Source organism: Perca flavescens, unplaced genomic scaffold (genome assembly GCF_004354835.1).
Source record: "Perca flavescens isolate YP-PL-M2 unplaced genomic scaffold, PFLA_1.0 EPR50_1.1_unplaced_scaf_46, whole genome shotgun sequence".
Taxonomy (NCBI): domain Eukaryota; kingdom Metazoa; phylum Chordata; class Actinopteri; order Perciformes; family Percidae; genus Perca; species Perca flavescens.
This window is the reverse complement of record NW_021166698.1, coordinates 1159-15684: the sequence shown is the minus strand read 5'-3', so window position 1 is coordinate 15684 and position 14526 is coordinate 1159. Positions and strand designations below refer to the sequence as shown.

Below are 14526 nucleotides of genomic sequence, written 5' to 3'. Positions count from 1 at the left end.
TTTTTATAGATGTTTTCAACGTTTTATGATTTGTCAACAACTAGAGGTGGGGGGATGTGATCTTACTGGACTTCCTGCAGGGCTGAGACAGGTGTAGCTGTTGTACCGATCTCGACACCTCGCTCTTCCTGACCCGGAGTTCCACTAGCAGCGCACTGAGGCTTTTCCTACCTATTTTCACCCCTCCTGGCGCCATACTGCAAATGTACCTCACAAATGCAGCAGCATCTGTCAGGTAGCTTCTTATTGTCATCGGTTTCAAGTTTTTGTCTATCAGATGGTCTGTAAATCTTGAAATAGAAAAATATCAATTAGGTCATGTCTTCTACTCTTTTAGACATCGATAATCCTTACAATTTGGTACTTACTTTCTGATCCGACCGTGGTCCTTCAAGAAGAGAAGGTTCAAATCAGGAAGAGCTGGCTCTGACATAAACCTCAGGAAGTAAAGGACGTGGCTAGCTCGCTGTCTGGCATTCCGCCTGGTGTTCTGCGTGGGATGCCTTCCTTCCGTGTGCTCCTTGAACCCCTCCACCAGTTTGACTAAAAATACGAGAACATACTTTTTTCAAAACACAATAGTCTACAAAAAAAAACAAAAAAAACACACACACACTTTGACATGATTGTTATATTTACCATATGGAGGCGCATTCGATAGTGAAAATGGCTTGTGCCTGTTGGACCTCGCAGCCTTAAATTGAAAAGAGAAAATGAGCTTAGTTTGTCACACATGCATTGCAGGGCACTGCATTTCATCAATCCCATATTTCAATGGTAAAAGACCCAACTTCTAGCAATCGGGACCCATTAATTTAAGAAACTCTCAGTTGATCTCCAATCAGCTTCAAACTTAACCAGAAGACTCAAAGAAGCCACGATATCATGAATCCCAAAGCCTAAGCTTATAGCACCGTTGGAAATAATGGCAATGTTATATCAGAATCAGAGGAATAACACAATGCTCACAGTTTCTCGACGCATCGATGAGTGCAACTTTTTAAGTTCATCATTCGCGGCCACTTTGACATCCAGCAGCTGCCTCACCACCTTCACCTCAGCGAAGAGTACCTCACAGTTCTTGCAGCCGAGGGATGGAGTCCTCGGCACCGGCTTGTTCCTTCTAAACGGCGTGGCAAACGTCTCGGCAGCGGCTGGGGCCACGACCTCACTGGCAGGCTTGTTCGACAGCATCACAGGGGCGGAACGAGGGGCAGACGGCTCAGCGGCGGATGGGGACATGACCTCGCTGGCAGGTGTGATTGAGGAAGGGTCCTGGATCTCCCTCCTGATCCCATCTTCTACAGCAGCATCATCCATCTCCTCATGTGAAACAATTAAGTTAAAATCTGTAAAAAATAAAGACAGTGAGGAAAACATTTTTGTCTCTAAATATATCCTAGTATTGTCAGTATATTATCGATAGGAAATGGAAAACAATAACGGGACGGCGGAGGTTGGGTTTAGGAAAAGAAACAACGGGGAATGGACGCCTCACACACCGGGAAACGGCAGAGGGGGAGGATGGCTCACACGCAGTGTTAAACCCGGTTTCTAGTTGTGGGTCCCTTTAATGTTAGTTCGTCCACTGCTCAAGTATATCTATATATAGTCTTAAGTGAAATACACATTACATTCCAACTAATGAAGTGAGCAGTGGTGTTAATCCAGAGATCAAGTTAAATCTGTAGAATACACACACACACACACACACACACACACACCTTGTTATAGACCAACACAAAGCTAAACCCGGTTCCTCGGTGCGAGTCCCTTTAATGTTAGATCCGCCTGCCCAGAGCTCAAGTACATCATATAGTCTTAAGTGAAATACACATTATATTCCAACTACTGAAGTGAGCAGTGGTGTTAATCCAGAGCTCAAGTTAAATCTTTAGAATATACACACAAACACCCGGTTATAGACCAACACAAACCTTAACCCGGTTCCTCGGTGCAAGTCCCTTTAATGTTAGATCCGCCTGCCCAGAGCTCAAGTGCATCATATAGTATCAAGTGAAATACACATTATATTCCAACTAATGAAGTGAGCGGTGGTGTTATCCAGAGCTCAAGTTACATCTGTAGAATACACATGGTGCGAGTCCCTTTAATTTTGGGTCAGGCCTAACCCAGAGCCCAAGTTAAATCTGTAGAACACACACACACACACACACACACACACACACACACACACACACACACACACACACACACACACACATAGCTAAACCCAGTTTCTCGTTGGGGGGGGGTCTTCAGTGTTGTTTTTTTTTATCTCAAAATCTGCCTCAGACTTCTCTGTTATGACTGCTCTCCCCTCCCTTTGACGTGACTGCTCGACCCGCTGCACGCGACTCAATTAAGTGTTTTAACCACATAAAACCCGTGCAAAAATAACAAGTACACCATTAACAACAATTCCTTTGCATCCATGGCTGGTTAAAACTCCCGGGAAAATGACGCACGGTGTTAAATGGCTTGCTGAATTTCCCGGGAAAATGACGTGAAATCCTACACATGAACCTGCAGAAATGATTTATTTCTGCAATCACATCGATAAAAAACAACTAACAACACAAAGTCAGTCCCTGTAAGTTAATAAAATGGAATTTCTTTTGTTTCTTACCTCAAAATCTGCCTCGGACTTCTGCTGCTCCCCCCCCCTCCTCCCTTTGATGTGCCTGCCCGACCGCTGCATGCACTTTGTCCTGACTTAATTAACAGTGTTTTAACCACGTAAAACCCATACAAAAATAACGTTTACACCATTAACAACAATCCCTTTGCATCCATGTGTTAAATTGCTGGCTAAAACTCCCGGGAAAATGGCGTAGTATTGTGTTAAAGGCCTGGCTAAAACTCCCGGGAAAATGACGTACTGTGTTAAATGGCTTGCTGAATTTCCCGGGAAAATGACGTGAAATCCTACACATAAACCTGCAGAGATGATTTATTTCTGCAATCACATCGATAAAAAACAACTAACACGACACAAAGTCAGTCCCTGTAAGTTTGTAAAACGGAATTTCGTTTGTTTCTTACCTCAAAACGTCTGCCTGGGACTTCCGCTGCTCCAATCTGCTCTCTCTGTCCTCTCAATTTCCGACTGCTCTGCCCCTTTTCCCCCTGCGCTGCTTCCTTTGATCTCACCTGCACGCACGCTAATTAGCACCTCCCACAGCTCAAACAAGCTGCAGGGGTGAACAAAACATTGAGGGCTGTGGCCCATTTAAAAAAAAAAAAATAAATAAATAAGAAGTTAAATGATTTATTTGATATAGTACCAATAAAGGAAATGTATTGAGACAACTGACTACTTTAGCAGTTTATTAAAATGAAGGTGTGCAGGATCCTCCCTCCCCCCTAACCCCCCCAGGGACCAACTTCGTATGCATTTTGATTGGAGAGCACCCAGTTTGTAGGTGCGGGGTCCTTCCGGGTAAGAACATCAGCTTCAAACTCGACCAGAAGACTCACACAGGCCGTAGGACCACGGATCTCAACCCCCAATCTCATAGCCCCTTCCGAAAGCCTGGTCGAACAGGGGCCACCTAGGGCCCCGAAAATGCCAACGCTCAATTGTGCATCACCCCTGAATTGCACATGCTCATTTCAGAGCTATGAATTCATTTAAAACTACTGAATTGGCCCGTTGTTTCATTAAAAGGTCACAAAATGCTCAATAATTTGAATTTGGAAGAAAATCTGGATTGTAGGTGTGAAACCCTTTAATGATAGAAACTCATTTGACCTCTGATTCCATTTAAAAAAAAATGTTCAAAATGACAATTTAAAGCACTTTACTCATTCACTCCAATTCAATTGAAAGACACAGTTATCATTTGTCTACATTTTTTATTTGCAGACCAGACAAAAACAGGAACTTTTGATTTATTGCAAACAAAATTAGGTGTGTTCAACACTTTGGTTTAACCCTGCTCATGGTTGCAGAATTCCCCTCTCCTCAGCCTCCAATTGCCCGCATGGCAGTTCAAATGAGTCAGAACTGTCGTGGGACAGACCCTTCACCTCCACTGCATCCTCCAACAGACCTGCGCCCTGCGACAGATCCTCCACCTGCACCGACAGATCCACCGCATCGCCAAAGAGACCTGCGTCCTGCGACAGATCCTCCGCCTCCACTTGCACCGACGGACCCTTCGCCTCCACCGCATGCTCCAACAGACCTGCGTCCTGCGACAGATCCTCCGCCTCCACTTGCCCCGACAGACCCTTCGCCTCCACCGCATGCTCCAACAGACCTGCGTCCTGCGACAGATCCTCCGCGTCCACTTGCACCGACGGACCCTTCGCCTCCACCGCATGCTCCAACAGACCTGCGTCCTGCGACAGATCCTCCGCGTCCACTTGCACCGACGGACCCTTCGCCTCCACCGCATTCTCCAACAGACCTGCGTCCTCCGATGGACCCTTCGCCTGGAGGAAAAAAAAAAAAAAAAAAAAAAAGTAAAGATACAGTTTAACCAACCCTAACACTGATAAAACTTATTTAGATTTTTGTACACTTGAAACACCCTTTATTAAACCGAGTGCATCAATGGGGAAAGACCCGGGTTCTACCTGTGGGACCCTATAATGTAAGATTTAAATGCTGAAAACAAATTCACCATGAACTGAAAAAAATAAATAAAAAGAATGTTGCTGCAATTTTTGTACATTTACAGAAAAAAAAAAAAAGTATTAATTTTATTAGATGAGGAGCCTAAGCTCAAAATTATGTAGCAGAGAGTTAAATGAGTGGTCAAAAGTCAGGAGGCCACTGGCTACCCAGCTTCTACCTGTGGGACCCTTTAATGTGAGAAACATTATGTCACACATGTCATTTCAGCTCCAATCATCCTCAAACTTAACCATAAGACTCTGAGACGTACACAATGTTACAGATCCAATTTATGCAATATTCTTTTAGTTATTTGTATACAATTGGGTAAATTATACTCACAACTGGTCTTTGTTCATCTCCCTGAGTGCTGCCCAACTCCTAGAAAAGGCAAAGATAAATTAGGCAAATGCCACCAATGTGTTGAGTGTTGAAACTGATTATACCAAGATCAATGGTTTTTCCATTCATTTAATAAAAAAAAAAGGGAAAATTAAAAGATGCGTGAATGAACCTAAAATAACTCACCTCTTGTTCTGTGTCGGTCGGAAGAAGCCCCCCTTCCTCTTCAGAGGACACTTCCTAGATAAATACAGAGTATACGGCGTCAATTTTTGACTGAAAGATATTACGGTGCGTTTCAAATGTGTGGGTCTAAGGGCACCCTTACCTTATTGGTTTTGAAAAGGCACTTTCCACCAATTTTGGGCTTTTTAGGGAGAGGATTTTCAGATGAGTCTCTTTTCTGTTCCGCTTTGGACCTAAGCCGCTTTCTATCCAGAGGAGGTTTGGAGTAGCGTCTCTTCTGTCCCGCTTCAAACCTAGGCCGCTTTCTGGCGAGAGGATGTTTGGAGGACTCCCTCTTCTGTTTGGCTTCAGACTCACAGGGCCGCTCCTCAGGCAGAGGAGATTTGGAGGACTCTCTCTTCCATTTGGCTTCAGACTCACAGGGCCGCTCCTCAGGCAGAGGAGATTTGGAGGACTCTCTCTTCCATTTGGCTTCAGACTCACAGGGCCGCTCCTCAGGCAGAGGAGGTTTGGAGGACTCCCTCTTCTGTTCGGCTTCAGACTTGTCTCTCTTCTGTTCGGCTTCAGACTCACAGGGCCGCTCCTTAGGCAGAAGTTTGGAGGACTCTCGCTTCCGAGCGGCTTCAGACTTGCCCCTCTTCTGTTTGGCTTCAGACTTGTCCCTCTTCTGTTCGGCTTCAGACTTGTCCCTCTTCTGTTCGGCTTCAGACTCACAGGGCCGCTCCTCAGGCAGAGGAGGTTTGGAGGACTCCCTCTTCTGTTCGGCTTCAGACTTGTCTCTCTTCTGTTCGGCTTCAGACTCACAGGGCCGCTCCTTAGGCAGAAGTTTGGAGGACTCTCGCTTCCGAGCGGCTTCAGACTTGCCCCTCTTCTGTTCGGCTTCAGACTTGTCTCTCTTCTGTACGGCTTCAGACTCACAAGGCCGCTCCTCAGGCAGAGGAGGTTTGGAGGACACTCTCTTCCGAGCGGCTTCAGACTTGCCCCTCTTCTGTTCGGCTTCAGACTTGTCCCTCTTCTGTTCGGCTTCAGACTCACAGGGCCGCTCCTCAGGCAGAGGAGATTTGGAGGACTCTCTCTTCCGTTTGGCTTCAGACTCACAGGGCCGGTCCTCAGGCAGAGGAGGTTTGGAGGACTTCCTCTTCTGTACGGCTTCAGACTCACAAGGCCGCTCCTCAGGCAGAGGAGGTTTGGAGGACTCTCGCTTCTGAGCGGCTTCAGACTTGCCCCTCTTCTGTTTGGCTTCAGACTCACAGGGCCGCTCCTCAGGCAGAGGAGATTTGGAGGACTCTCTCTTCCGTTTGGCTTCAGACTCACAGGGCCGGTCCTCAGGCAGAGGAGGTTTGGAGGACTTCCTCTTCTGTACGGCTTCAGACTCACAAGGCCGCTCCTCAGGCAGAGGAGGTTTGGAGGACTCTCGCTTCTGAGCGGCTTCAGACTTGCCCCTCTTCTGTTTGGCTTCAGACTTGTCTCTCTTCTGTACGGCTTCAGACTCACAGGGCCGCTCCTCAGGCAGAGGAGGTTTGGAGGACTCTCGCTTCTGAGCGGCTTCAGACTTGCCCCTCTTCTGTTTGGCTTCAGACTTGTCCCTCTTCTGTTTGGCTTCAGACTTGTCCCTCTTCTGTTCGGCTTCAGACTCACAGGGCCGCTCCTCAGGCAGAGGAGATTTGGAGGACTCTCTCTTCCATTTGGCTTCAGACTCACAGGGCCGGTCCTCAGGCAGAGGAGGTTTGGAGGACTCCCTCTTCCGTTTGGCTTCAGACTTGTCCCTCTTCTGTTTGGCTTCAGACTCACAGGGCCGCTCCTCAGGCAGAGGAGATTTGGAGGACTCTCTCTTCCGTTTGGCTTCAGACTCACAGGGCCGGTCCTCAGGCAGAGGAGGTTTGGAGGACTTCCTCTTCTGTACGGCTTCAGACTCACAAGGCCGCTCCTCAGGCAGAGGAGGTTTGGAGGACTCTCGCTTCTGAGCGGCTTCAGACTTGCCCCTCTTCTGTTTGGCTTCAGACTTGTCTCTCTTCTGTACGGCTTCAGACTCACAGGGCCGCTCCTCAGGCAGAGGAGGTTTGGAGGACTCTCGCTTCTGAGCGGCTTCAGACTTGCCCCTCTTCTGTTTGGCTTCAGACTTGTCCCTCTTCTGTTTGGCTTCAGACTTGTCCCTCTTCTGTTCGGCTTCAGACTCACAGGGCCGCTCCTCAGGCAGAGGAGATTTGGAGGACTCTCTCTTCCATTTGGCTTCAGACTCACAGGGCCGGTCCTCAGGCAGAGGAGGTTTGGAGGACTCCCTCTTCCGTTTGGCTTCAGACTTGTCCCTCTTCTGTTCGGCTTCAGACTTACAGGGCCGCTTTTTTATCGGACAACTTGGCCCAGTCCTAGTCCTGTCTGGGCATTCATCTGCACCGTCCTCTTCCTCCATTTTCTGGTCCTCTACTTCATCCTCTCTGTCCGAGTCCTCTACTACTAGAGTCAGTTTTTCTTTGTCTTCTTCCTCCTCCATCCCCCGGTCCTCTACATCCTCTCTATCCGAGTCCTCAATTAGTACCACTTCCTCCTCATCGTCGTCCTCACCCATGTCTTGGTCCTCCACATTCTCGTCCTCAACCTCCTCCTCCTCCTCCTCGTCGTCCTCCTCGTCCTCCTCGTCGTCGTCGTCCTCCTCCTCCTCCTCCTCCTCGTCGTCCACACTGTCCCGGTCCTCCACACTGTCCCGGTCCTCCACACTGTCCCGGTCCTCCACACTGTCCCGGTCCTCCACCTCCTCTGTGGCTCTAGTCTCCTGGGTGCCTCCTTTGATCTTGACAGCGTAAGCTGAGATCGCTGTGATGGATAGGTTTCGGCTGTTGAAGACCTCGGCTGCCGGGTCTTCCGCTGTGCGAAGCAATTGCGGACCGAATAGATTAGATGTTGAATACAGATTAAAGTGATGCTTTTTCAGTGCATATAGAAACCTAAAGCTAGCAGTCTGCATGGAAATATCAGCTGTATTTGACCAAACCGCATTGCACAATTAAGATTTAACGAACCATGATAAAACTTCTTGGCCGTGTGCTCATCGTGACACATGAAGGCCGCCACTCGTTTGTATGCCTTCGATCCCAGTTGCCTCTTCGTCTGGAGGAATGACAAATGTAAAACAGAATAAAAACAAAACACAGGACTAAAATGCGTGCCACATTTCACCACATTATTGCATATGATGAAAAACTAGCTTAGAAGTTTTCTCACGTAAGTAGCGACAGAGGATCGGAGGAGGTTGAAGCTCGGAGCCTTTCCCAACTGCAACGACTCCCACGCCTGTTTGAAGTATTCGGGGAGCTTCAGGCACTCTGAGCCACTGGACGTGTGAAAGAAGGTTTCTGCCTCTAGACCTCCCTCTATGCGAGACCGGAGACAGTTGTATCTGAGGAACCAGGAGTACTCCCGTTTCGTCAGCGGTATGGCCGCCTGGCCAAAGTAGCGAGCCGTCTTGTGCTGCTCCACCTACAATATCAAAAAGCGTGACAATTCTCTCAGAGCAGCTCAATCACCATACAACGAACTTTGCACTTAGCATTGTCGTACTTACCCGTATGATGCGATCGCCGTTCTTCAATTTCTCTGCCGCTTTGACCTCTTTCCGCGTCATGTTGAGAACAACGCCTTTCCTGTGCCCAGTCAACGCTACGATGTAACCACTCAGGAGCCCGAAAAACTTCCTCTGCCTTTTTTTATCTGCAGGAGTTTTCTCAAGATATTCTGCAAAAGAATAGCAAGACTACTTTATGCAATACTTAAGACATTTAGCAAAGGATTGCCCACGCCCACACCCCGAAGCCCACCTCCACCACTTTATCTATATAGTGCATTTTCTTCTTTTTTTAACAAGTGATATGGTCTCAAGCCACTTTACAGAATGTAGCCTGAGCCCGTTTCTACATGCAAGACCCCGTAGTGTAAAGACCAGCCTCAATATTAGCCCAGTGACGTGCTCAAGAACCAGCAAGGGTGAATGTTTAAGCTCAGGACTCACCATTAGCATGTCAAGCACGATTCTTCTGTAGAGCATAGACAAAACAAACTTTTATGGATGAACACCTAGCTAAACCGAGGTTCTGGGTGCGGGTCCCTGTAATGTTAGGTCAGCTGTCCTGCCCACAGCTCAAGTATGCGATATAGTCTCACGTCAAATACACATATTCAAACTAAGGCAGAGAGAAGGGATCTTAATCCAGAGCTCAAATTACTTTAGTAGAATATACATACATGGCAAATCCCAGGTTCTGGGTGCGGGTCCCTGTAATGTTAGGTCAGCTGTCCTGCCCACAGCTCAAGTATGCGTTATAGTCTCACGTCAAATACACATATTCAAACTAAGGCAGAGAGAAGGGATCTTAATCCAGAGCTCAAATTACTTTAGTAGAATATACATACATGGCAAATCCCAGGTTCTGGGTGCGGGTCCCTGTAATGTTAGGTCAGCTGTCCTGCCCACAGCTCAAGTATGCGATATAGTCTCACGTCAAATACACATATTCAAACTACGGCAGAGAGAAGGGATCTTAATCCAGAGCTCAAATTACTTTAGTAGAATATACATACATGGCAAATCCCAGGTTCTGGGTGCGGGTCCCTGTAATGTTAGGTCAGCTGTCCTGCCCACAGCTCAAGTATGCGATATAGTCTCACGTCAAATACACATATTCAAACTAAGGCAGAGAGAAGGGATCTTAATCCAGAGCTCAAATTACTTTAGTAGAATATACATACATGGCAAATCCCAGGTTCTGGGTGCGGGTCCCTGTAATGTTAGGTCAGCTGTCCTGCCCACAGCTCAAGTATGCGATATAGTCTCACGTCAAATACACATATTCAAACTACGGCAGAGAGAAGGGATCTTAATCCAGAGCTCAAATTACTTTAGTAGAATATACATACATGGCAAATCCCAGGTTCTGGGTGCGGGTCCCTGTAATGTTAGGTCAGCTGTCCTGCCCACAGCTCAAGTATGCGATATAGTCTCACGTCAAATACACATATTCAAACTAAGGCAGAGAGAAGGGATCTTAATCCAGAGCTCAAATTACTTTAGTAGAATATACATACATGGCAAATCCCAGGTTCTGGGTGCGGGTCCCTGTAATGTTAGGTCAGCTGTCCTGCCCACAGCTCAAGTATGCGATATAGTCTCACGTCTAATGCACAGTCTATTAAAACTACTGCAGTGAGCAGCGATTCTTACCGAGTGCAACAGAAATCCTGTCTGGTGCATTTTCAAGAAACCACGCGTGATTACTCGCTTTCACCAGTTCACCTGAAAATTGAAACAATTTATCATACAAGTGTTCTGCATTTTTGTGTGACTCGTCAACAAATAGAGGGGCGATGTGATCTTACTGGACTTTTTGCGGCGCTGGGCCAGTTGTTGTCCCACCACAGCTCTCGCCACGTCCCTGATCCTCGCCCGGAGTTCCACAAGCAGCGCATTTAGGCTTTTCACGCCTAATTTCACCCCTTCTGGTGCCATACTCATAACATACTTCAGAAAAGCCACCACATCCGTCAGGTAGCTTTTTATGGTCGTAGGCTTAAAGTTTTTGTCAGCCAGATGGGCCGCATATCTTGAAATACAAAAATATCAATTAGGAAACGTCTTCTACCCGTATACACACCAATAGTCGTTCCAATTTTATACTTACCTCCTGATCCGAGCGTAGTCCTTGAGAAAGAGAAGGTTCATATGTGGAACAGCGGGCTTGGACATGAACGTCAGGAAGTTAAGGACGTGGTTAGCTCGCTGGCGGGCATTCTCCTTCATTTTCCGCGTGGGATCGCTTCCTTCCGTGTGCTCCCTGAACTCCTCTACCAGTTTAACTAAAATTACAAAACACACACACACATACAAAACAATAGCACCAAAAATAAGAAAAAAAAAAAAAAAAAAAGTAGTTTGACATGGACGCGGAGGTCATATTTACCATACTTCGGCGCTTTTGACGGGGAGTAGGACTTGCGCCTCCTGTACTTCTCTGCCTGAAATTGGAAAACATGAGCTCATTTTGTCACAGATACTGCATTTTATCTGTCCAACGTTTCAATGGTAAAAGACCCAACTTCTAGCATCGAGACCCTTTAATGTAAGAGACGCTCAGTTGAGGACTAACACGATGCTCACTTTTTCTCGATTGGTTGAGAAGTGCAGCTGTTTCAGGTCGTCGTTCCGTTGTATTTCGGCTTCCAGCAGCTCTTTCACCACCTTCAGCTCGGCAGCAAGGATCCTGCAGTTCTTGCAGAGGGGGGTCGGAGTCCTCACAACCGGCTTGTTCCTCCTAAACAACTGCTTTCTTGGCAAATGGCTGGCAGGTTCGTTCAAGGGTGTCGCACTGGTGGAAGGAGTCGTAGACGGCTCGGCGGCGGACCAGGCCACGACATCACTGGCGGGTTTGTTCGACGGAGTCACACGGGCGGAAGCAGCATCAGGCGAGGCAGCGGTGGACGGGGCCACTACCTCACCAGCGGGAGTATCAGACGGCTCAGTTGCGGATGGGGCCACGACATCGCTGGCGGGTTCGTTCGACGGCGTCACATGGGCGGAAGCAGCATCGGGCGGCTCAGCGGCGGATGGGGCCTCGACATCAAGTGGGAGTGAGGAAGGGTCCTCCAACTCCCTCCTGATCCCCTCTTCAATGGCTGCATCATCAATCTCGTCAAAATGGGATACCATTGGTGGGTGGGGTTTGGACGCCCTGAGCAATGCCAGTTCTCTCGCGATGTAACGGTCCTTCGCCTTTTGAACATAAAGTGTCACCATGTTGTTCTGAAAATGTGAAAGTTTACCATTTTAGTCTCTAAAAATAAAGTGGGCGGGAAAAAAAACCCACAGTAACGAGTATTCTTTTCAAATGCAAAGATAATCGACTCATTAGAATAAACTAATACCCTGATTCTACATGCGAGTCCCTTTAAAGTAAGAACCTGCAGGTATCTGCTCTAACTGAAAGCAGTCTATATAAATCTGCAATGCTGTTGGTCATTAGCTCTGACTTCTTACACTTTAGTAGAAGACATACATACATGGTGAATTTAGCAACATATGTACAAGCTATGGGAATACATATGGCCATTGCTGCTTAATTGTCACACACACACACACACACACAGAGACACACACACACACACACACACACACACAGAGACACACACACACACACACACACAGACACACACACACACACACACACACACACACACAGAGACACACACACACACACACAGAGACACACACACACACACACACCCAGACACACACACACACACACCCAGAGACACACACACACACAGAGACACACACACACACAGAGACACACACACACACAGAGACACACACACACACAGAGAGACACACACGGTGCGAGTCCCTGCCATGTTAGTTCCACAGTCCTGCCCACAGCTCAAGTATGCAATATAGTCTTATGTCAAATACACATTATATTCAAACTAATACAGTGAGCAGTGATCTTAACCCAGAGCTCAAATTAATTCAGTAGAATACATATTCACACACTTTTATGGACAAACACATAGGATAAATGGGTTCTGGGTGTGAGTCCCTGTAATGTTAGTTCCGCAGTACTTCCCAAATCTCATTCTATAGCTGCATTTACGAATCTGGAATGGCCTCACCGAGACACAAAAACCACACAGGGATGGACTTCCAATTCTTACCTCCACTTTGTGCACTTTTAGAAGGTGCTTGTCCAGCCTGTTCATCTTCCTGGAGTCGCAGTGACGTACCGGGCAATCCAAGCTTGCCGTGAAACTGTAGAAATACAGTGAAAAAGATTGAGTGCTCACACTTTTGATTTATAGGAAGTTTAGCAATTAAAAAGGAAAAACAAATGTGTTCATAAATCCATCTAGGACCCATTAATCGGCCAGTTATTTAATAATAAAAAAATAAAAAGGCCAAGTTATAAAGATAAATAAATACATTAGATAAGACACTTACTGTCTGTGTGACAGCTTAGAGAGCAGGTCCAGTTCCGTTCTGTTGACCACGCGTTCACCTAGTTTAAGGTGCTGCATTAAGTCGGCGTACTCCAGCCCACATATTGGACATTTGTGCCCTTGCTTGGTCACTCTGGGCTTTTGGGTTGACGCCCCAGCCCTCTCCATCCTCTTGCAATAACTCACTCTTTACTTTGAAATAAAAAGCACAAATGAACACTTTTTAATAAAATATGAACCACATAAAACAAATTGAAAAAATAAAATAAATAACCACATCACGTGTACACCATGAAATACCATTAATTTGCATTCCTGTGTTAAATGCCCTGCTGAAACTCCCGGGAAAATGACGTAATGTGTTAAAGCCCTTATACAACGGGGGAAAGCAAAAACTCATCAAAAATGACTTGTAAAACAATTAGACTCTTCTTCATTTGCATTCCTGTGTGAAATGACTTGCAAACAATCCATACACGACGTGAAAACGAGTTGTAAAACAACTAAGCACTTCTTAATTGGAATTAGTGCTTTTAATGACTTGCAAACAACCCATACACGACGTGAAAACAAGTTGTAAAACAACTAAGCGCTTCTTAATTGGCATTGGTGTGTAAAATGACTTGCAAATTAACACATACACGACGTAAAAAAATAATCTCAAACCATTAAGTGCTTTAATTTCAATGATTTGTTACACGACGGTCTAACAAACCAACAACTTCGTGACAACCTGCAAAAGTGCTCCATTTCTGAACATACTGAAATAACTTCGAAAAAACACAGCTACCACAACACAAATTCAGTACCTGTAAGCTAAAAAAACGAAAATTTGTGCTGTTTCTTACCTCAAAATCCAGCTCTAACTCGCCGCTCCAAGGTGCTGTCTCCTCTCCGTCGTACTCCTCTGCTAAATGAGTGTCCCTCCCCCTAGCCTCTCTCTTTGATCCACCTGGATGGCGCCACACCGCCCTTAATTGATAGCTCCCACGTGCAGCGAGGTTCAAGTGGACACAGGGGCGAACAAAAGATTTTGAGGGTTGGGGGCTGGGGCCCATGAAAAAAAAAAAAAAAAAAAAAAAAAAAGCCAAATAGTTAATAAATGATTATTTATTTGATATTGTACCAATAAATGAAATGTATTGAGACAACTCTGACTACTTTACCAGTTTATTAAAATGACGTTGTGCAGGACGCCCCCCCCCCGGGAGCAACTTTGTATGTATTTCGATAGGAGAGCACCCAGTTTGTTGGTGCGGGGTCCTTCCCCGTGAGAGCCGGTCACGTGAATCGGCTCCAATCGGCCCCAAACTCGGACGGAAGACCCGCGGGGGCCGCTCGACCCCGAATCCATAGCCCCGACCCTCTAGCCCCTCGGCAAAGCCGGTTCTTTACGG

General features: G+C 46.6%; 2 protein-coding genes across 2 annotated transcripts; both read right to left on the bottom strand.

Annotated features, from left to right (window-relative positions):
• Window positions 1–40: 40 nt before the first annotated feature.
• Window positions 41–3098, bottom strand: LOC114551750 (uncharacterized). The gene is made up of 5 exons (XM_028572709.1): window positions 3046–3098; window positions 970–1349; window positions 640–694; window positions 369–543; window positions 41–290 (listed from the first exon to the last, which is right to left on the bottom strand). Exons 2-5 carry the CDS (start codon window positions 1318–1320, stop codon window positions 41–43), a joined length of 831 nt encoding a protein of 276 aa, XP_028428510.1. The 5' UTR covers window positions 1321–1349; window positions 3046–3098.
• Window positions 3099–3929: 831 nt separating this feature from the next.
• Window positions 3930–14050, bottom strand: LOC114551749 (trichohyalin-like). The gene is made up of 15 exons (XM_028572708.1): window positions 13978–14050; window positions 13131–13321; window positions 12848–12941; window positions 11298–11939; window positions 11101–11155; window positions 10822–10996; window positions 10520–10743; window positions 10365–10436; window positions 8712–8881; window positions 8372–8626; window positions 8170–8257; window positions 5295–8014; window positions 5153–5206; window positions 4967–5005; window positions 3930–4440 (listed from the first exon to the last, which is right to left on the bottom strand). The coding sequence occupies exons 2-15, from the start codon at window positions 13295–13297 to the stop codon at window positions 3943–3945; spliced, it is 5253 nt and encodes a 1750-aa protein (XP_028428509.1). The 5' UTR covers window positions 13298–13321; window positions 13978–14050; the 3' UTR covers window positions 3930–3942.
• Window positions 14051–14526: the final 476 nt, after the last annotated feature.